This window comes from Caretta caretta, chromosome 2, assembly GCF_965140235.1.
Source record: "Caretta caretta isolate rCarCar2 chromosome 2, rCarCar1.hap1, whole genome shotgun sequence".
Lineage (NCBI taxonomy): Eukaryota > Metazoa > Chordata > Testudines > Cheloniidae > Caretta > Caretta caretta.
In genome coordinates, this window is record NC_134207.1 from 256,451,125 (window position 1) to 256,472,837 (window position 21,713).

The following is a 21,713-nucleotide window of genomic DNA, read 5'->3' on the forward strand; positions in this document are numbered from 1 at the left end:
GTAAGTTTCTAACTTCCATTTTTGTAGAGAAAAGCTTGAAAATACAAAGTGAGTGTATCCTGAAAGCTCAGAAACCAATACAAAAAAATCTTGACTTTTTTTTGTGGGGGGGAGAGGGAGCAAGGAGTTGACATGATTTTTTGATCTCTTAAGATTGGCAATTGAAAGGGAAAAGTAAGAGAAAATTCTGAATAGCAGCAACAACTTGCCTTTATTGGCCCAGTGCCAGGAAGCTACTGTCTTTCAAGAGAGGCACATTGATGTGTACAGTATGTTCTGAAGTTGCTCAGAAGAGTGTACTGGGCTAGTGTTGGGGGATGGAAGGACAGACTAATTTATATAAATCCTCTTAAAATGAGGTAGGTGATATAAATGTAACGAAAGACTATCAGATTCCTGAAGTGACTTTTCAGTTTACGTTTTGATATCCTTGGGGCAATGGCACATTTATCTCTGACAGACAACTGTTTTGATTTGGGAGTCGATGAATAATTTCGAAGTGGAACCTCTTTGAATTTATTACTTTCCGCTTTAGCATTTGAAGGACTAATTATAGGAAGAGCTGCAGAATGCTCCATGCACACATGTATGCAGACAATTTTATGTTCTGTCCTATGCATGACTTGCTGTGCAGTTATACTCTTCCATATCTGCCCTTACCATAAAAAATAAAATAAAAATAGAGTTCAGGGTCTGTTCTCTCATTCTTGGTGTTGCTGAGCGTTCACAAATGATTATGTTGCAGAGTCAAACTGACTGTAGGCAGGGAGGAGAGGAGGGGATGAGGTTCAGGTAATTAACTAGGAATAAACACACATACAACTGATGTGAAAAGTGAGCTGCTGAAAGCTTAGGATCCTGGCAGGGGTTGTGTTGCTTGCTCCAGAATGTGACCAAGAGACTCCAAACATTGCCCTATTTTAAGGTGGTTTTAAAATGGATGCAAGAATTGTCATGACCGCAGTTCTCCATTTACTAAAGGCAGCACTGTGAGTGGACCCTGCATGGAGGAAAACCATGCTGCCCTTTTGTGAGGAATAAGATTTTCTGCTTACCTCCTAGACTCCCTTAACACAAGTGTGAAATTGTTTTGGCTGCCCAGATTTCTTCTAGGAAGAGAAAAGGTCAGTTGGCTATGCAGACAATCTGAGGCACTCTGCCTAGTTTATCGTCCGCGTCCGCACAGCCCCAGTCACTCTCTGGTATCGTAGGTTTGAAGTGGTGAGGGATCAGTGCCAGCACCATGGCTGGAGACAGTGTGTGAGAGGCTGGCTCCAGTAAGTGACGTGTCTGTACTAGCAGGGATAGTATCTTATGTCAGGGCTCTACTTGCAGCCTTGTTTCTGCCTCTTTTTTTTTTTAATCACATTTATGTAGATCATGGGTTTAAAAAGGCCTTTATTAAAAATGTAAAGAAATACTTATTCTGCTGACTTGGAAAATGGCCCAGTTCTGAACTAAATACTTAGCTCTTACAAATGTACAAATCCCCCATCTATTTTCCTTGGCAGAGATATTTAGAAAGTGACCAAATCCGATAGAATGTACAATGCCTAAGGATGGAGAGAGGCAGACAGGCAGTGTTACCTAGTGGATAGAGCAACAGGGGACCCAAATTCTCCTCTTGGCTCTGCTGCTGACTTGCTGTGTAATCTCAAGCAAGTCACTTTCTCTCCCTGCTTCAGTTTCTCCATATGTGGGAGATGATACTTGACTTTTAGTGGACCACCCTGCCTCTTCGTCTAAAAAGGAATCACAGGTTCAGTTCCCCACTCTGCCATTGAGCACTGTGTGACTTTGGGCAAGACATGACACCTCTTTGGGCTTCTGTTTTCTGTCCCCACCCATTGTCTGTCTTCTCTGTTTAGACTTGGCTCTTTGGGGTAAGGACTGTTGTGCAATGCATTTGTATGGAGCCTAGCACAATGGGGCCCCGATTAATGTGCAAGCCTCTGGGCAGAACTAGAATGCAATTGATAGTAAAACGAGCTGTATAAAATCAAAGTATTATTTTTAAAAGAAAATGCCTTTGCTGCGTCTGTTTAAATCAGTGTGACCTGGCTGGGAATCATCTAGTGAAGCCCAGTTCTGACAATTTGCTACATTTTACACTGTTGGGAAATTTCCTAAAGCGTGTAATGCAATATTGTATTTGGGTTTTTGAGGTCATTGTTACATAGATTGTTCAAGCCTGGATGCATTTTTAACTGGACTTTGTCTAAAGAATAAACATATCTGGGGTCGTTTTCCAGTCACTGGCTATAGCAACCAGATCAGAAGTTTGAGTCAGCAATCCTAGCAAAATTTCACATGCTGCTTTAGAACAGGCAATTACATTTTTCCATTTTTGTTGGGGTTTTTTTTTTTTGCCATTTGAATTGTAATTTTATTAAGTGTAAATTGATTTCTGTGTGTCATATTTACTTCATAAATTATTCTGCTGACTGGTAGATGGACTTCGATTTTTCTGTCTTATTCTCACAGCATTGCTTTGAACCATCATGCTTAGCAGTTCGTTCTACTGCTTGTTTGCTTGCTTATGTCTCATGTTGATGTTTCATATTCATATCCGCTATCCAGAGGAGATCATACCCCTTCTTGGGCTTGGCCTACACTAGCAACTTACATCGGCATAACTGTTGCTCAGGGGTATGGAAAATAGACTTAACTCCTGGTGTAGACACTGCTCTGTTGACGAGAAGGCTTCTCTTGTTGACACAGCTACTGAGTACCTTTGCCCCGCGGGAAGCCCTCCTGTCGGAGTAGGTGGAGTCTTCACTGAAGTGTCACATTGGTGCAGCTGCGCCTCTGCAGCTTTTTAAGTGTAGGCAAGCCCTTAGAATGGGACAGTTGTGTCTCTCTCCTCCAGAGAAACCTTTAGCAGAGACTGAGGTGAGGTAAAAAGAAAAGGAGGACTTGTGGCACCTTAGAGACTAACCGATTTGTTTGATTTTCCACTTTATGCATCCGGTGAAGTGAGCTGTAGCTCACGAAAGCTTATGCTCAAACAAATTGGTTAGTCTCTAAGGTGCCACAAGTACTCCTTTTCTTTTTGCGAATACAGACTAACACGGCTGCTACTCTGAAACCTGAGGTGAGGTAGTTAGTCAAGGTCAGCACTATAGCCCCGCCTGTGGTTCAGCTTATCTAACTTGATCATATTAAAAACTACAGTTCCTTGTGTCCACTAGGATTTTACAGTGGGATAGCCAACACGTTAGTTATCCCACAGTAAAAATACATTTTTTGGCAGTGAAGACACAGTTTTATTCACCTTGTATGCAGAAGAGAGAGCTGCCAGAATCAAAGGTGGTTGTAGGATACGGGGAGGGAATTGAGCATTGTGTTGGCCCAGACTTTTAAATGTGACTAGTGAGTTTGGATGCCTAATTTGAGAAACCTTAAAGGGGCCAGGTTCTGAGAGGGTGGATGCTCGGCACTTCCTGAAAATCAGGCCCTTTTGAAAATGTCTCACATTGGGCACCCAAAATCATTAGTCACTTCTGCAAATCTTGGCCTAGATTTTCTTACAGAAGCTGGGTAACTGTTGCCAGCTTTTTCCACTTTCGTTTAAAGGTCACTCATGAGCTGTTTGTTATGAATTATTACTACAGGCCATTTTGCTTCTCTATATGGCAGGCACCCTGGTGCCCAGCAACATAAAAAAAAAATCTTAAAAAGGGCAACACTACCAGTAAATTTCACACCCTATAATAGGCTAAAGATGAACTATGGCATACAGTGAGCAGCAGGGCACAGGAGGTCAATGGAGAAGTTGCTGATGCTTCATTATCTCAACAGCTGGCTGTTCCAATTCTGCTCCGCTCAGGTGGCAAACTGGGGCAAGAGACAATCTCCCAAGTGGACTGGTTCCATAAATCTAAATGCTAATGGCAATGCTAAATAGCTGACCTTGATATATCAGATAAAAATAGAGACCAAAACAATCCAGTACAGTATTTCATCAACTGTATCTGAAGCATTTGAAATGCGTATGTTTTAAAGAAATGTTTTAAAATAAGATTTTTCCAGCTTGAGGCAAATTGGTATAGACGGTAGATACATAATTTGTTCAATTCTTACAAAATAATAGCATCACTTTACAGTACATTTGTCAGTTGCTGCACAGGTGAGAAGTGATGAGTACATAAGATTAATTAAGGGAATGCTTTCATTTAGGGCTGAAGATTTTAGAAGACAAGCAAGAAAATCTTGTGGGTAGTTTACATGTGTAGAGTGTGGCTACTTTCAAACAGGCCAGCCGGTGTGTGTACGTACTCTCACACTGAAAATCAAAATTTCTGGATTCATCAATGCAGTCCCATGCTGCTTGAGTTGAAACAGACTCTCAAGTGTTAATATTTAGATTTAAGTCTTCTGGGCCAGTCACTAGGGGAAGACAGTCACTCTTGAGATGATTGACATTTCAGGGGAGGGTAGTACACATTAATAAACGTTATTGTCCATTCTGTATACTTTAGGGAATAGGGTATCTCAGTGCTCACAAGTTGCCCTAAAAGGCTCAATAGTTGGTGGTATTTGCCAGGTCTCTAAACTGAAAGGACTCTGAATGCTGCACTAGCAGAGATTATTGGTGTTAAATAGCTTTATACAGGGATGTGAATCCCTGTGAAGAAACCCATCTAAACTCATAGCTCTTTTCCCCAGAAGACTTTAACGACTGAAAAGCCGCTGTGTGTCAGTTTTTTCAGCCCTCTTTGTGGCCACACTGCATAGAATTCTGCATTGTGGTCCTGAATCTGGCTGACAGGATTAACCTATTCATGCATGTTACAACATTGGAAGCAGATGGGCAATTCAGTGCTGTGTTCAAAAAGTTATAAAAAGTTTTCTGTTTGTCCTTGAATAACTGCAGTGCATTACCAAAGTTCATGAAAATTGGCTGAAAGGCACAGAAACCTAGTAGTTAACTTATTGGTGTTTGTTGCTCAATAGGCTGCTTTTGCAGTGAAAACCCTAGTCTTGTCTTTGAAATAAGAGAAGAATTCTTAATTAAAAAAAAAAAGCTATCTCTGGGAGGTATTTGGGTCTAATAAAACCCTTCAATTTGTGTTCATGCCAATAAACAATATGCGTCCAGCCTGTGTTAACATCTCTCATTGCACGTAACAGTGTCTTTTTATGTGAGGGGAAGCAGTGAAAGGAGAGGAGTGTGCAACTGTAGTTTTTCTGGTCACTGTCTGCTTTCCCAGTGTTCTTGCGGGCGTGCGTGTCCCCTCGCCAGCGCATAAAAGGAGGTAAACAAAGGCAGCCATGTCTTGCTGATGGAGTTCTAAAAGAAAGACCGAGTTATTGTCATATGGATGAGGACAAAAACTCCCTGACTTCAGACTTGTAAGAAAATATTGCAAGTGATGGAGAGTACATTTAAAAAAAAGACTCATACAGAGCAAAGTGTTAACAAGAGTCTCTTCAGAAGATGCTTAGTTTGATGTTTTCTTCATGGAAATTTTGGTGTGGGGGGGAGACCTTTTGGTGAATCAGCCTTAGTTATGCCCCTTCTTAGGTGCTTTGCTGGATTGGGGCTCAGTGGGAGTCTTTCCGCTGATCTGAAAAGGATCTGATGAACACTACATGGAATCTAAGTCATGGGTGGCTGGAACATCTACAGTTCTAGAATACTGTGTGCTATATAGCCACCCGTTCCTTTACTGCAGAGACTCAAGTTAGTTTCTTGCTTATTCCCAGTGGTAAATCTCTTGTGAGAATTGCTGAGAGCGCATTGCTTCAAAAGTTCTGACAGTCACTTCTGCAATGCAGCTTGTTCCAAAGTGGCCACTGCACTCGGAACCGGTCTTGCTTACAGAAAGGTACATTTCTTCCAGCTGCATTGAAACCAGGCGGCTACCAAATGCCCCAATGAAGGACTATAAAACAGAGCAACTTCAAGAGACTAGGTTTTAATGAAAATAATAAGAGGTAGTCATGGCCTGGCATGGAGATGGCCAGATAAATGGCAGTGATTAGACAAAGGCACTTAAATAGAGAACGCAAGGGTATTGGAACACTATTTTATAAAAGTAATCGGAGATGCAACAACATTTATTTCAATGCCTGAATAATACTAAAAATGAATCCCTGAGCCCAGGGATCCTTTGGCATAATCAAAAATACAGGCATATAAGAAATAGAGCCAATAGCTATCACTTGCATCAAAACCAGAAAATAACCAACATAGAATGAAACCCAAACGACATCCCACCTCACCCACAGCTGTCAGCCTCATTCAGGACTTTCCATAGAAGAGAATTGCAGTGTGTCCTGAAGGTACATGGATTCAGGCTTTTTCAAACTGAGCTCCTGTGTCAAGGTCCCATCACAGCTCTCTTGTTCACAGCCCTCTCTCAGAAATGAAGGGGGCTCCAGCTCAAGCTGTGAAACCAGCTGTGGTGGTGTGTCATGGGGAGCCCTGCATGCTCGAACTCTTTAGCACTGTTACAGAAGTTGGCAGCTGCATAGTCTGTGCAAATTAGGTACAGCCCTTGGGCTTGTCTGCGGGAAGTTTGGAACAGTTGGGTTCATGGGGCACTGAAAGCGTTCAGAGAAGATTTTAAAGAGGTGTGATTGTGTGAAGCCTGACATCTTGGCTGACACACTGTGGATTGAACCAGTGACTCTCCTGAGCTGAAAGCATGAGGTGGTATAGCTTGAGCTAAAGAACCAAGCCGGTGAAGTTGGGGGCTGAAGTAATTCGTATCTTCTGTGGATCAACACAGAGGGGGACCTGTAACACTCAGCACTGAGTTACAGTTGCACCTTCCATGTTGGCAGTTTGGGGGACCTCCATAACAAAGCTCAAATGATTCACACATTTCTCTATTAATGGCAGCAAAATTTACTTTTCAGAGACCCCCTCCCCCCAGGCCTGATGCCCTATGGTTTATCAGATTAGTACAGTTAAATGTTCCTGGATGACTTCCTATTCTTTCCTTATAAAATTTCTTCATGTTTTTGAAATATTGGAATCTAATCACCATGGGAACTAACCAATGTTTAAATATAAAGTTGAATCGCTAAGGCGCAATGTGTCCAATTTCCTAAAGTGAGGCTATTGAGTATATGACATCAGAATAGGAATGTGGGAAGAAAACATATGGTGTGTGTTACTTCTGCGTGGTCTGGATTGTTTTATGCACATCTGTAGCTTTAGAGGAAGGGAATGTCTTTTGTACAGGAACTCAAAGTTGTTCAATGGAATTCCATCTCTAGGACAGACAAGTGGAGTTTTAAATCTCTTGGACTTGTACTCAAACACATATAGATTTCAAAGTGGAATCCATACACAGCTGCTGGTTGGTGCATGAAATCAAGCTGAAGGATAATACGGGAAACTAATTTATTTACTCTTTATATAAAAAATCTTCACCCTTTTATAAATGTCTTTAAAGAATCATTGCCATTATCTGGCCCTTTTTTCATGCGTTTCATTATTGTAGTAGAAACAATCATTGGAAGTTGCATGGTGGTCTTGGATTGTGCTACATTCCTTCATCAGGTCATTTGATTATAGCCTTGTTTCAGTAGATCCAAAGAAGAAAGGTAAATTTCTGTAAACATGAAGTAGGTTCTAAATGTGGTGTAGTCACTTGGGAGCAAACTCCATTGCAAAAGGGCCTGACAGAATTGCTCATATGGGATTTACCATTGGGAACAAAAATGCTGGAGAAATTGGCATCTTATATAACTGCTTTGCTTCTCATCCTCTGAAGAATTTCAGGAATGTCTTGACTTCCTTTGGAGGGCTTAAGGCCAGTGTATGATTGCAAAGGCTAGAGAGTTGCTTTTCTTTGTGCCTTTTTTTCATTCATTCTCTGGTTTGGCCTCTTTGCTTTCTTTGACTGAAGCTAATTAACTCTTGAAATACCAGTGAAAGTTGGAGAAGATGCTTTAAAAAGCCAGTGTGTATGTTTTCCTATTTCTTGATACCGAAACGGCACTCTGGAAGTCTAGAACACAATATAAAAGGTGTCAGTTGCCCCAGTGAATTCTCTGAAGTTCTCAAATGCCCTCAAATGGATTGAACTGAGGAACTGATGTTTGGGATGTAGTGCGTGTTTGTCATTTATCAATATAAACACTAATTATAAGTTGAAGAAGAGCATTCTGCACTGTACAAGCATTTTGGTTTTCAGCGTGCTCCCTGAAATAGAGCTTTCTGTGCACAAGAGCTTTGTGAATAAACCATCATGCTGAGGATGGTGCTTTCAAAATCTGACTGACGGCAAAAAGCCACAATTTGTTACTCAAACAAAACTTGCAGCAGTGAGGAATGTTCTACTCCATGTATTGTGCTAGGATTTTTTTTTTTCCCCCAGAGTGCCTTGTTTAGCCCACTAAATTGCACATCAGAGCAGTCTGCAGGCAACCGTGCATGGGTTTTGCTGGAACTCAAGGTGTCATTGAAGCTCTGCAGAATTATTGGTATAACTTATTGACTCTGCATGGAAAAAGAGGCTGCAGATCAGCTTCAAGTGAGCTCATCCATTTGCAATCTCTGGTTATAAACCAAAGGACCTGCTTCCATAGAATTTAGTGGTCTATGATGATAGTACAAGGAAGGAAGTTAAGACTTCGCTGCCTGAGCAAAACTGGTATAATGGGAATAGGGAGAATGAGCCACAAGCCTGACTTTGGACTCCTGGCGCATGTTTTAGTCAGGCCATAAACTAATCACCTTTCCTGACAGAAGAGGAAAAGCATTGGCCACACTTGCTGATGGATGCTGTCAGGCATTGGAAGGGTGTATGAGGACTGGGCAATAACTCAGTTTAGGACTAGCAAAATCCAGGTCCTCAAAAACTGGGACCCCAACAGCCTGACTCAGATATCAGTCTGCTTGCAGCCTAAAAGAAACTGTGCGGATGATTTTAGCAACCTCTTCCAATGAATAGGATATGGTGGAACTATTCAGGGCTCGTTTCAACCACTGGTGAAAGCAGATGATGAGAAACTCCCCCAGAATGCACGTGCAGGTTGAATTGAAGACTTCCAAACCCACGGTGCTTTTTTTTTTTTAAAAGGGACTCTGAGTTTTACGCAAGGTGGAAGGAGTGGAGAGGTTTTGGAACAGAAATGCGGCTCTACTGCAGTTACCATTGGCAATGAGACCTGTTCCGCCAACCTATACACCTTTGTACAGCAACATCCGCCACCTGACCTCTCTACCGCAGGGCCAGAGCCACACAGAGGACTGTGCTCTGGCCTGTCACACCACAGCAAGTTTCACCTTATGAGTTGCACCCTATGTGCTTATGCAGGTGAGGAGGACCTAGTAATAAAGGCTTGTGTTCTGCTGATGCTGCTCAAGCAAACTACTACCTTTATTCTCGATCTGCAGCACTTCTCCTCATTTAGCTCCTTCTGCCTTTCTTCAACAGGGGCTGCCTTGCTGTTGTTTGATTTTCTGATATGAACAAAGTGGAGGCCCTAGCATAAGGCCAGAAAATTAATTTTTCTCTGAGACTTGAATTGGGATTTGATGTCTCTTGCCTTTGGAGAGGAAAGATCTAACAAGACTTCCTTTTCCCCTTTATCAGCCTCATGGCAAGTAAAGGTTAAAAAAACCCTACAACCCACAATGTAGTAAAGAGGAACTTGGAGAAATTAACTTCCAAGCATACAGAATCTCCTTTTAGCTACCATAGATACATCAACATAACTCTTCCATTGAGCCTCCCACTTGCCCAGATAACTTGCTGACAAAGTGACTATATACAAAATGACTGGGTTGAAATAGTGCTATTAAAATATTAGGAGGAACTTGTGCATTTCACTCACGTTATATATTTCATATCCATTACTTGCTCGAAATTGTCAATGTAGTAGGTTTCAGAGTAGCAGCCTTGTTGGTCTGTATCTGCAAAAAGAAAGAGTACTTGTGGCACCATAGAGACTAACAAATTTATTTGAGCATGAGCTTTCACGAAAGCTTAAGGTCAAATAAATTTGTTAGTCTCTAAGGTGCCACAAGTAGTACTCTTCTTTCAATGTAGTAGGTCACTTATATCTTGGCAGGTTTCTCCCACTGCATCTCCTTTAGGCAGGACAGAGAATCCAAAATATTTGGATTTTGATTTATGGCAGACTTCAAAAACCATGTTTTACATGATCTATTCTAGCGTTTAAAGAGAGATTGTACCGTTTTACTTCCTTTCTTGTACATCCTACCAAAAACACTGCCGAACTCTTAAGCTTTGGTTATTTGAGTGTAAGAGGGTGACAAGATGACAAACACTTTTGTTCGTAGGGCAGAGGTCTCCAAATTTTTTGCTCACTCCCCCCTTACCCTTATCTGGTCCCCTGGAAGCCCCAGTAGGGGGCTGGGAGCAGAGCTGGGGGCAGAGTAGGGTTGGCCTGTTCTTCCTCTCTGTCCCCCGTGGGGGCTGGTCCAGGACTTGCTGCGCCCTCCCTGAATGTTTAGCCATGCCCCCTAAAGGGTGCACCCCACAGTTTGGGAGCCACTATTTTAAGGGCACAGTTTCCTGATGCCTGACCTTCAATATCTTCCTGTCCATTTACATGCATTACCGTTTTTCCAATTACCAGTGAATTAAATTTGGAATTGTGATATTTAGAAATGTCAAGCAGAATCCGTAGAAAAGCACTTTGGGCCTAGTCTTAGTAGACTCAGCACATTTGAAAGCATATTTGAAATGTCCCTGCTGATGAAACTCAGAGGACCATGTGTGGCCTATGAGGTACTGCTGTTCAGACACTGAAGCTTTCTGGCAATACTAGTTCACCAGAGACTTCTTCTTTCTACTTTGTTATAGGTCTTGTTGCATGTTATAAACACACGACTACACTCTCCCTGGAGAAGAGCTAGGAAAAGAAGAGCCGTCTCTGACAGGGCCGTCCTGGGGTTCAAAACAGTGGTGGCATGGGGTCATGAGCAGGGAGATGGAATGTTGTGGACAGTGAAATTGTGGGAAAGAAACGCTTAGTTATCTATGACATCTGATTGGAAGGATCTCCTTGCTTTGGTTGACTTTAATAAGAAATGTCTTTAGGATATATAAAACCTCACTTTTAAACGCTCAGATTTTCTTCCACTCAGATTGTAAGCAGTCGGGGGCAGAAACAGACGTTTTTTAGGTGTTTGTACAGCTAGGGATTGTGGAGAGTGACTGGATTCTTGAGTGCTATGGCAATTCAAAGAAATAATAATCTCATAATTAATGCTGATATAAAAGTGTATTTCAGATAGACTTAAGAGAAATATCCCAAAAGACATTTCATGGTGCTATGCAACAGCTTGCCCTCTATAAAGGCTGCTTATCTGAAATCCAGTGATACAGGGAGAGAAAAAAGGCCTTCTGAAGAAATCATTTGTCAAGCAAGGCTATGTCTTGGTCTAGTGAAGCAAGGAAACTGTGGAGAGACACCTCCTAGTGAGTAGGGTTAATGGAGAAATGGTTGGCATTTGCCTATTAACTCTGTGGAAAGGGTCAGACAGAAGGATACATCCCATAGGATGTTAATAAACCCCAATTGTGCCACACTCCACACGCTGAGATATAGGGAGATAAGTGCTGTGTGGCCATGCCTTGCTCTGATGCACAATTTCCTAACTTTTGTGGTGTTTTGTCCTCTTAAATACAGCACTGGTCTGTCTGTCTAATATAACACAGACAAGGTAGGTGAGGTAATATATTTTTTATTGGACCATTAAAATAAGATATTACCTCTCACACCTCTCTCTAATATCCTGGGACCAACACAGCTACCACACCTCTGCAAATAATATAACACACACATCCCCCACTGGGTTTTTGTGATTACTAATCCGGTTTGAGCTCCGACTGTCCAAATTGCCTCATTTGTGACCCAAAGTGCATTTAAACATGAACTGCAGGAGCAACAAGGCATTAAATGCTTTTGATTGATCTCCCTGGTGTTTTTATTAAAGAACCGAAACCTTTCTGAGGAGACAGATAGAGTTAGCGATGTAAAGGGGAAAAATAATTACATTTTGGCTTTGTCCTTAACTGAGGTTACACAAAATAGAATTTACTAATGGGTGAATAATATGATCCCCGCCTTTAAACAAAATATCAAAATGACCAGTTGAGCTGAAATTGAAAATGCCCTATTTCCAGAAATTGTTTGACTACTGGTAGTGCTTTTTTACTGGTGCAGGGTAGTGGTACTAATGATAATGACCTAGCTAAACCTTCTTGGATCAGTTTTACCTAGGCAAAGCAATGATTTGTTAAACCTTTTTCTGAGTGATCCTCCACTTTGGGCCAACAGATTAGCCTCACTGGTGGTGGGGGTGTGTGTGCGTGTGCAATATTTCAGTAAATCAGATAGCATTGCCATGTCACTGAGCTGTTTTCTGTAAACAAGAATACTTACCTGAGCAATTCTGGGCTTCTGTGGTTTTTCATGGGCTCTTTTTTTCTAGACTTTTTGAAAGAAACAAACCCTATTCAATTTAAAATGACAGGAAATTATTCAAAAGAATTAAATCTTTATTGCATCCTTTCCCCAAGTTGATGCTAATGTCTGTTAAAAATACATTCCCTATATTTCATTATATTGGCAGTTTGAGAAAATAGTATAATAATCTAATTCTTTTGAATAATGTCCTTGTTATCTTTAATTGACTTGAGCCCAAGTTTAAAAAAAAAAAGAGTGGGGGAAGGAGAAGGAAGCACTACACAGATGTCTGTGGAAGAAGTGAAGTCTGAGTCATGGTGTGAATATAGAAGCCCCTGGTTATTGTCATCCCTGGTGAGTAGAGAGGATGCATTTCTTAATATGAAGTTCCTTTTTTAATTTTAAAGGAAAATGACTTAAAGCCTCCTGTCCCTTTGAGACTGGCTGGCTGTAATGACATCACCATGGGTTACCATGGTGATATTATATATGTTGAGAATAGTTTAATAGTCACTGATTGACAGAAAACTTCAGAGCTTTTGTCTTGGGAACTACCTAGTTAGTCTATTGACAGAAAACAGAACTCAAGCTAATCTTCCTTCTACACATACTGTTGCTGGTGTTCTCGGTGTTATACTGAATTCTGGTTTTAGGGAGTTATAAACCTTATATGGCTTTAAAAACAAAAATGCTTTCAGCTGGTCTTGGTTGTACCAGCTATTTTTAACTTAAAGTGGAACTAGTCAAGACCCTGTCCTCTCCTCCATTTGAAGACATATGTCACTTCGAAGTGGTGTGAAGCCTTGCAATCCGGTTTGATTCATTTCTGGACTTGGATGATCAAGCAGAGGTTGCTGTGCCAGCCTATTAACCTGGAAGAAGCTTGGGCACTGGTGACGGATGCTAATACCAGTAAACTGGATTTTTGTTTGGTAAATTCATGGTGTATAGATCTTGACTTATTTTTGGAGCACCTATAATGTAAAGGCTTTATAAATAGGGTGGAAAAATAAGCAAGGGACTCCTTATATCCACAGGGATGCAGCAAATTGTTCAGCTCAAAATGTTATCATGCTGATGGTCTGCCTCACTACGTATTTATACACATTTGAGTAAAACTAGAATTAAACCATTATGCTACATAAGGATGGTCATACTGGGTTAGGCAAATGGCCTTTCTAGCCCAGTATCCTGTCTTCTGACAGGATTGTGCTTCAGAGGGAATGTACAAAACAGGACAATTTATCAAGTGATCCATCCCCTGTTGTCCAGGCCTAGCTTCTAATAGTCAGAGGTTTGGAGATACCCCGAGTGTGGGGTTGCATCCCTGACCATCTTGGCAAATAGCCATTGATGGACCTATCCTGCGTGAACTTACCCAGTTTTTTTTTGTTATTTTTGAAGCCAGTTTATAGTTTTGGCCTTCACAACATCCCCTGGCAATGATCCAAAGGTTGATTGTGCGTTGTGTGAAGATGTACTTCTTTACGTTTGTTTTAAAACTGCTGCCTATTAATTTCATTGGGTGACCCCTGGTTCATGTGTTATGTGAAGGGGTAAATAATGTTCTTATTCATGTTTTCCACACCATTCATGATTTTATAAACTTCTGGCAAATCTCTTCCCCCGCCTCCCCGAGTCATCTCTTTTCTAAGATGAACAGTCCCAGTCTTTTTCATCTCTCCTCATATGGAAGCTGTTCCATTCCCATAATCATTTTTGTTTCCTTTCTCTGTACTCTTTCCAATTCTAATGTATAGTTTCTGAGATGGGGTGACCAGAACTGCTGTCAGTATTCAAGGTCTGGGCATACCATGGATTTATATAGTGGCATTATGATATTTTCTGTCTTCTTATATATCCCTTTCCTAATGTTTTTCAGAGAACTATTCACAATGACTCCAGTATCTTTCTTGAGTGGTAACAGCTAATTTAGACTCCATCATTTTGAATGTTTAGTTGGGATTATGATTTCCAGTGTGCATGACTTGCATTTATCAGCATTGAAATTAATCTGCCATTTTGTTGTCCAGTCACCTAGTTTTGTGATATCCCTTTGTAGTTATGTCCAAGGTTGACTGGGAAGAGCTATCTTGAGAAATTTTGTATCATCTACAGACATTGCCACCTCACTGTCTATCCCCCTTTCCAGGTCATTTATGAATATGTTGAACAGCACTGGTCCCAGTAGAGGTCCTTGGGGAACTCCATTATTTACCTCTTCCCCACTGTGAAAACCGGCCATTTATTTCTATTCTTTGTTTCCTATGTTTTAACCAGTTGCTGATCCATGAGAGGACCTTCCCTCTGATCCCATGATTGCTTACTTTGCTTAAGCTTTTGGTAAGCCTTTTGTCCAAGGCTTTTTGAAAGTCCAAGTACACTATATCCACTGGATCACTTGTGTCCAGATGTTTGTTAACCCCCCTCAGAGAATTCTAATTGATTGGTGAGGCATGATTTCCCTTTACAAAACCTGTGTTGATTCTTCCCCACCATATTATGTTCATCTGTGTCTGATAATTCTGTTCTTTACTACGTTTTCAACCCAGTTGCCTGGTGCTGAAGTTAGGCTTACTGGCCTGTAATTGCCAGGATTGCCTCTGGAGCCTTATTTAAAAATAGGCATCCTATTAGTTATCTGCGGTCATCTGATGCAGAGACTGATTTTAAGCAATAGGTTACACACCACAGACAGCAGTTTTGCAATTTCATTTTTTTAGTTACTTCAGAACTCCTCAGTGACTACCATCTGGTCCTGGTGATTTATTACTGTTAAATTTATCAATTTGTTCCAGAACCACCTCCTGCTGACACCTCAGTCTGGGACAGTTCCTCTGATTTGTCACCTATAAAGAATGGCTCAGGTGAGGGAATCTCCCTCATATCCTCTGCAGTGTAGACTGATGCAAAGAATTCATTTAGCTTCTTCGCAATGGCTTTATCTTCCTTGAGTATTCTTTTAGCACCGCACGGCCCCACTGTTTGGCGGCCTTCCTGCTTCTGATTTACTTACAATTTTTTTTGCCGTTAGTTTTTCTGTCTTTTGCTAGTTGCTTTTCAAATTCTTTTTTGGCCTACCTAAGTATACTTTTGCAGTTGACTTCCCAGAGTTTGTTCTTTCCTATTTTCCTCACTAGGATTTAACTTCCAATTTTTAAAGGATGCCTTTTTGCTTCTAAGCGCCTCTTTAGTCTGTTTAGCCTCGGTGGCATTTTTTGGTCTCTTTTTTTTTTGTTTGTTTTTTAATTGGGATTACACATATAGTTTGAACCTGTATTATGGTGTTTTTTTTAAAGTTTCCATGCATCTTGCAGGCATTTCACTCTTGTGATGGTTCCTTTAATTTCCATTTATGGTGAGGGAATAAGCAGTTTTAGAAGCACTTTGTAAAGGTGGATCTGTTCAAGACGCTTTAGAGGTGAGGCTGGGTGCTCATTTAGTGTTTTTCCAGGCCTATTAGGTGTATAATGAAGTCCACCCCATTTAAGAGATTTTTGGTGGTGGTTGTGCTGCAGCTTTTATATGGGGAAAGAGGTGTGACTTCGAAAAACGTGGTGGTGGTTTTTTTTTTTTTTGTTTTGTTTGTTTTAAGACCGATGTTGATTTTTATGGACAAATACAGAGTCTATTTTCACCACTATGCTGGCCTTTGGTATGATTTGAGGTATTATTCAAGCCAAACACTCTATGCATACATTTTTCTGGGTCCTCTTTGTTTCCTTGGTGGCTTATGTCTCTCCTTTAATAGCTCCCTGATCTGTTATAGGTAACCCAGTAAGACACACATGGCTTGGTTTTCATAATTATGTATGCAAATATGTATGCATAGTTGCTTATTTGGTACATGCAACTGCAGCAATTCACTGTGCAAGCGTGGTCATCCTATAATGTAAAATTACGTGGACAAATAGCCATATAGGCATGCAAATAAATAAGTTGTGCATGCATTTGTATTTACAAAGCTTTGTAGTTCTGCAAATCAGGTCCAAAATTTTGGTAAATTACCCACTATACTGTACTAATTTTTATGCACTCTATTTTGACTCAACATGTTTCTTGAATAGAGCTTTCATTTTAGTTATTAAAAGGGACTACACAAGCTATGAAGTGACACCTACACGGTGCTTTCTTCCTTCAAGGGATATTGCCAACCTGTTTAAGCCTCCCCACCTTCATTCAGTTTACCTTAATGTGGTTTAATACAGAGGCTGCAAAGAATGCGTTTTGCTATCAACTTCACATCACTTGTCACAGAGCTTGTCTACACTTACAGCGCTGCTATGGTGCGGCTGTAGTGCTTAGTGAAGACGCTACCTAGGTTGGTGGGAGAGATTCTCCCATCAGTGTAGATACTCCACCTCTCTGAGAAGCGGTAGCTATGTTGATGGGAGAAGCCCTCCCATCGATATAGTAGGGCCTACGCTGGCAGCTAGGTCAGTATAACTGCATTGCTCAGGCGTGTGGGTTTTCCACGCCCCTGAGCAACATAATTATACTGTCCTAAGTTTGTAGTGTAGACCAGGGCTCAACGTGACCCATTACAGAAGGTTGAACTGCAGCTGCGGGTAATTTAACACTCATTCCTAAAGGTGTGCAACTGCCTGCTGAGACTGTCCTGGAGAGAAACAAAAGGGTCCCACCTTAGTCCTTGTCGCTGTAGAAACACAGCAGGATAAGACACTTGCCAAATGACTTTTTGGGACTAAGAGTATGTTGCAAACAGTGCAGTTTATAAAGAGGTGTCTTTTTAAGACAACTACCCTTAAGGGCTATTTTTAAAAAACAAAGAAAACCGTTTTTTTCTGTAACGCGGGTGGACATGTGGTGCGGATAAGACACCAAAGGGGTTTTGGCATATTTGCTGGATGTAGATTTAGATTTTTTGGAAACAAGTCTGACCCTTAGTTTGAAGCTTGCTGCAGAGAAGACCCATGTTCTGTGGGGGGGGGAACGCCCCAGGCTCATTACAGAATTTCTTATGCTCAAGTGTCTACTGCTTTCTCGTCCCAGAACGACAACTACAGCTTTTTACATTTCCTTTCCAAAGTACGGTGCAAACATTACTCATCACAACATCCTTGCACATTATGTTCTCCCCACTTTCCAGAGGGGGTAGTGGAGGTTATGCATTTGTACCCGAGGTTATACAGGTTTCAGAGGAACAGCCGTGTTAGTCTGTATTCGCAAAAAGAAAAGGAGGACTTGTGGCACCTTAGAGACTAACCAATTTATTTGAGCATGAGCTTTCGTGAGCTACAGCTCACTTCATCGGATGCATACCGTGGAAACTGCAGCAGACTTTATATATACACAGAGAATATGAAACAATACCTCCTCCCACCCCACTGTCCTGCTGGTAATAGCTTATCTAAAGTGATCATCAAGTTGGGCCATTTCCCACCTGATGATCACTTTAGATAAGCTATTACCAGCAGGACAGTGGGGTGGGAGGAGGTATTGTTTCATATTCTCTGTGTGTATATAAAGTCTGCTGCAGTTTCCATGGTATGCATCCGATGAAGTGAGCTGTAGCTCACGAAAGCTCATGCTCAAATAAATTGGTTAGTCTCTAAGGTGCCACAAGTACTCCTTTTCTTTTTGCGAGGTTATACAGAGAGTTGTCTGAGCTGGGGCTAGAATTGGGGGCTACCAACCCTCTGTTTGGCTCGCTAGGTGAGGCTGCTGTCTAGGAGGTTTGGGCAGGGAAGAAAGAGAAAAATCTCACTCCAGTAAGCTTAGTGGAAAGTTGGGGAATATTCTCCCTCTTTGGTTCTGTGGAGAAGATTTTACTGAATTCTTGATCTTTATGCATTCTTTGTTTGAGCAATCATTTTCTAGAGAAGACCAGAAGATTATGTTGAATATTAGCTAGCAATCAGCAACTGTTTAAGATGGAAGCCATGTTACACATTACAATAAAGCATAGACATTCATTCATAGCTTTAAAAGAAAAAAAGGCATCCCTTACTTTCCTGCACACAAGACAATTCTCCGTTATTTCCTGCTGATTTCACTGGGTATTTAAGAGACAGGCTTAATTCTATAACAAATTGTCATGTAAATATCAACAGATCAAATGCAAAGGCTTTGTGGAGAAGAAGCAATATTGACTCTTCTCTTTGTCTGGGGATATTTTTGGCTGGTTTTTACTATAGTAAGCAACTTGTCAGAGGAGGACTTGGATGGAGATTTGCAAATGCTGATTAAAAAATCCAGGTGCTGTTAAAATTGAACTCTCCTGTGTGCGTTTTGAATATAATTTTGTTTTGAAGCTCCACTTTATGGCTATTTCCCACCCTTTTAAATCTCTCCCATGATACAGATTAAACATTCTTCTTGGGGGGAAAAAGAGGTATTGGAGAATTAAACACCTCTTAAAAATATAAAGAGTTCTTCCAGTCTGTCTACCCCACACCAGAGTAATTACCCGGTGCTGAAGATAGGTCAAGTCATGTAACCAGGGCAGCTGACTTGGTGCACAGCAAGGTGTAACTGCAAGAATGGCTCAGGGCAAACCATGTTCCGCACCATTTCAGAAGCCATGGCTTGTCCTGGTCCATCCTTGTACTTAAACCTTGTTCAGCACCACTTGTCAGTAATAGGCTAATTTCCTGGTGTAGACAAGGCTAAATTTACACTAGGATAGCACCTTGAATGCAGACTGCTCTCCAAGCTCTCTACAGATGTACATCCACCAGTGAAATGGAGGCAAGTCTTCTCACCCTACAACAATTCAGAGAGGAAGTAAGGAAGATTTAATGCACATCAGGAGGTTACAGGCTGTAGAAAGGAAGGCTGATCCAGTGGTTAAGATGCTAGTCTGGGATTTGGAAGACCTGAGTTGAATTCCTTGCTCTGCCACAGGTTTCCTGTATGACTTTGGGCAAGTCACTTAATCTCTCTGTGCCTCAGTTCTTCATCTGTAAAGTGCGGATAATAGCCCTGCCCTACCTCATGGGGTGGTTTTTCGGATAAACGTTAGCAATTGTGCGGTGCTAAGATAACTGTAGTAATGGGGACTAAGTGCCTTCACCCCAAGATAAATTGTAAAGTGTGCAGAATTGAACCTTGAAAGTGCATTGAGATTTTCATTAGCCACAAGGAGTCAGGAGCTTGATTTTACATCTCAGCAAGATAATGACACTTCTAGCAGCACGATTGTTCCTTTATCACCATGCTGGAGGATTGATTCAATGTTGTTTACTGAATTGCCAATACCAAGATTTTTCCTTGGAAGCAACCTGTCAAAGTGTAATGACCAGGCCTGACCTTGTTTTAACTTGCGTGATCCCATGGCAGTATGGCTACAGCCTAAGAGGATAATACTAATTTGAAAACTTAACTATTCCTGGTTGTGTGTAATGTGTTTATAGTTCAGCATCTCAGCAGGCGTTTAAAAAGCAACCTGCTATTTGTGGCTCAGTGGTGATGTTTCTGGGGTTTCTATTTATACTCTGTTCTTGATGTGTCTTGTTGCATTAGATTTCTCCTCCTACTTTTAACGCTAGTCTATAAAATACCTCATACAGAATATGTCTGTAACAAAGCTAGGATTTTTGAGATATAACACTGTGCATGTCTGAGTGAGATCTGTTCATCTCATAGTTGATCCCTTTTTCAATTAAAAAAAATTCTTTTGGTACTTTGGATCAGTGTAACCGTTTCTGGCAGCATTTCATTTTGACTCCCATGAGGCCTTGTTACTGCTTTGGCTTCTAGTTAGTATCAATAGGACGATGAGAGACTCCTTGCTTTCACCAGTTCATGGTGGCTTATTTAACTCAAACCAGTTACTGTGTATGCCTCAATCAACTTAATGGCGGAGGGGAGAGGGGAATCATGTTGGATGAAATTCACCCGTGTGCAGAGACCCAGCCTGAGGCTGATGCCCCACTTACACCTCCAGAAATGTATATTCATTTGCTATAATATTGTGTAAGTGGGACTAAGGTGAGGCACAAGGTGAATTTCACCCATCACGAATAATTCCTCAGACCCCAAAGGAACCTTATCCTTCAGATAGAATGTTTCTGTCTTGGTGAGGGAAGTGATTACGCTGTTTGACAGTTCAGCAAAACACTAGCTTCCTTTGATGGTTAGGGCATACAAAATTTCATTTACTCCACTTAGGCATGATGATGATTTTTGGAAGTGTCTTTTCTTTGTAAGCTGGCCTACTAATAGTACTGAAATGTTGGTTGCACTTATGTTAATTTTCCATTATTGTCACACCAGAGAAATGTCAAGCGTACCTATAACAGCTTTCCAGGGGCCCTGGGGTTCACTAGGTTCCCATGGTAAAAGAGAAGATTCCAGCATCCCCCTACTTAATGAGAAGGTATATCTCCTAATGCTATGTTTTGAGTTAAGTGGAGCCCACTCAGTTTAAGGTGGCACAACACATTCCAGACCTAGGCCTTTGTGGACTGTAGTCCTGTACTGAAGGTGAGGCCACACAACTCTCTGCAGGACGTTGGTCGTCACTTGAACATTACACTTCCTTCTAGGATGATCTTGTGGTTAAGGCACTGGATTGACACTCAAGGAGATCGCTGTTCAATTCTTAGTTTTCCCATAGATTTCCTGTCTGACCTTGAGCAAATCTCATAACCACTCTGTGGGTTAATTCCCTGTCTACAGAATGAGAATAATACTTCTCTGCCTCACAGGGGTGGGGAAGATAAATGAGTTAATTAAATGTGATATGCTCAGCTGTTACAGTGCTGTGTTCCATATAAAGTATAGATAAAGATAAAACATGCACACTAAGTAGTTTATCCACCTCACTGACGCTCAGCAGTTAAGCACGTGGAAATGTCTTTTCATGTATTTAACTTTGGTTTCATGTAAGCATATTTTGGTTTTGGATACTCAGGGCCAGGTCATGGGGAGGCAGAGACGAGAGAATGCATCTACTACAATGCCAACTGGGAGCTGGAGAAGACCAATCAGAGTGGCGTGGAACGCTGTGAAGGAGAGAAGGACAAACGGCTCCATTGCTATGCTTCTTGGAGAAACAACTCTGGCTCCATTGAGTTGGTGAAGAAAGGCTGCTGGTTAGATGACTTCAACTGCTATGACAGGTAATAGCCATCCTGATCACTTGAGACACAAATTTAAATTGTATTTCAAGTGGGAAAGGCTTTCAAATTGTAATAGTGATGTCCAGAAGTAGCCAAATTCAACTGGACCTTATTAACTTGCTTTAATTGCTTGTATATATCTCAAAATTCTCACTTAACTCTTTGCTTTCAATATGGAAGCCACAAAAGGCCCTTTTATGGGGCATTTTTTTTTTATAGGAAAGC

General features: G+C 41.2%; 1 protein-coding gene across 3 annotated transcripts in view; it reads left to right on the forward strand.

The window, feature by feature from the left end:
• The window catches only part of ACVR2B (activin A receptor type 2B), a 168,423-nt gene that overhangs the window by 99,432 nt on the left and 47,278 nt on the right, over positions 1–21,713 (forward strand). For all 3 annotated transcript variants that reach the window (XR_007354877.2, XM_048837523.2, XM_048837524.2), the window contains exon 2: positions 21,281–21,488. Coding sequence is in view for 2 of the 3 variants with exons in the window: in XM_048837523.2 (XP_048693480.1) it covers positions 21,281–21,488 (208 nt within the window). In the remaining variant the exon portion in view is untranslated. The remainder of the gene's footprint in view (positions 1–21,280; positions 21,489–21,713) is intronic.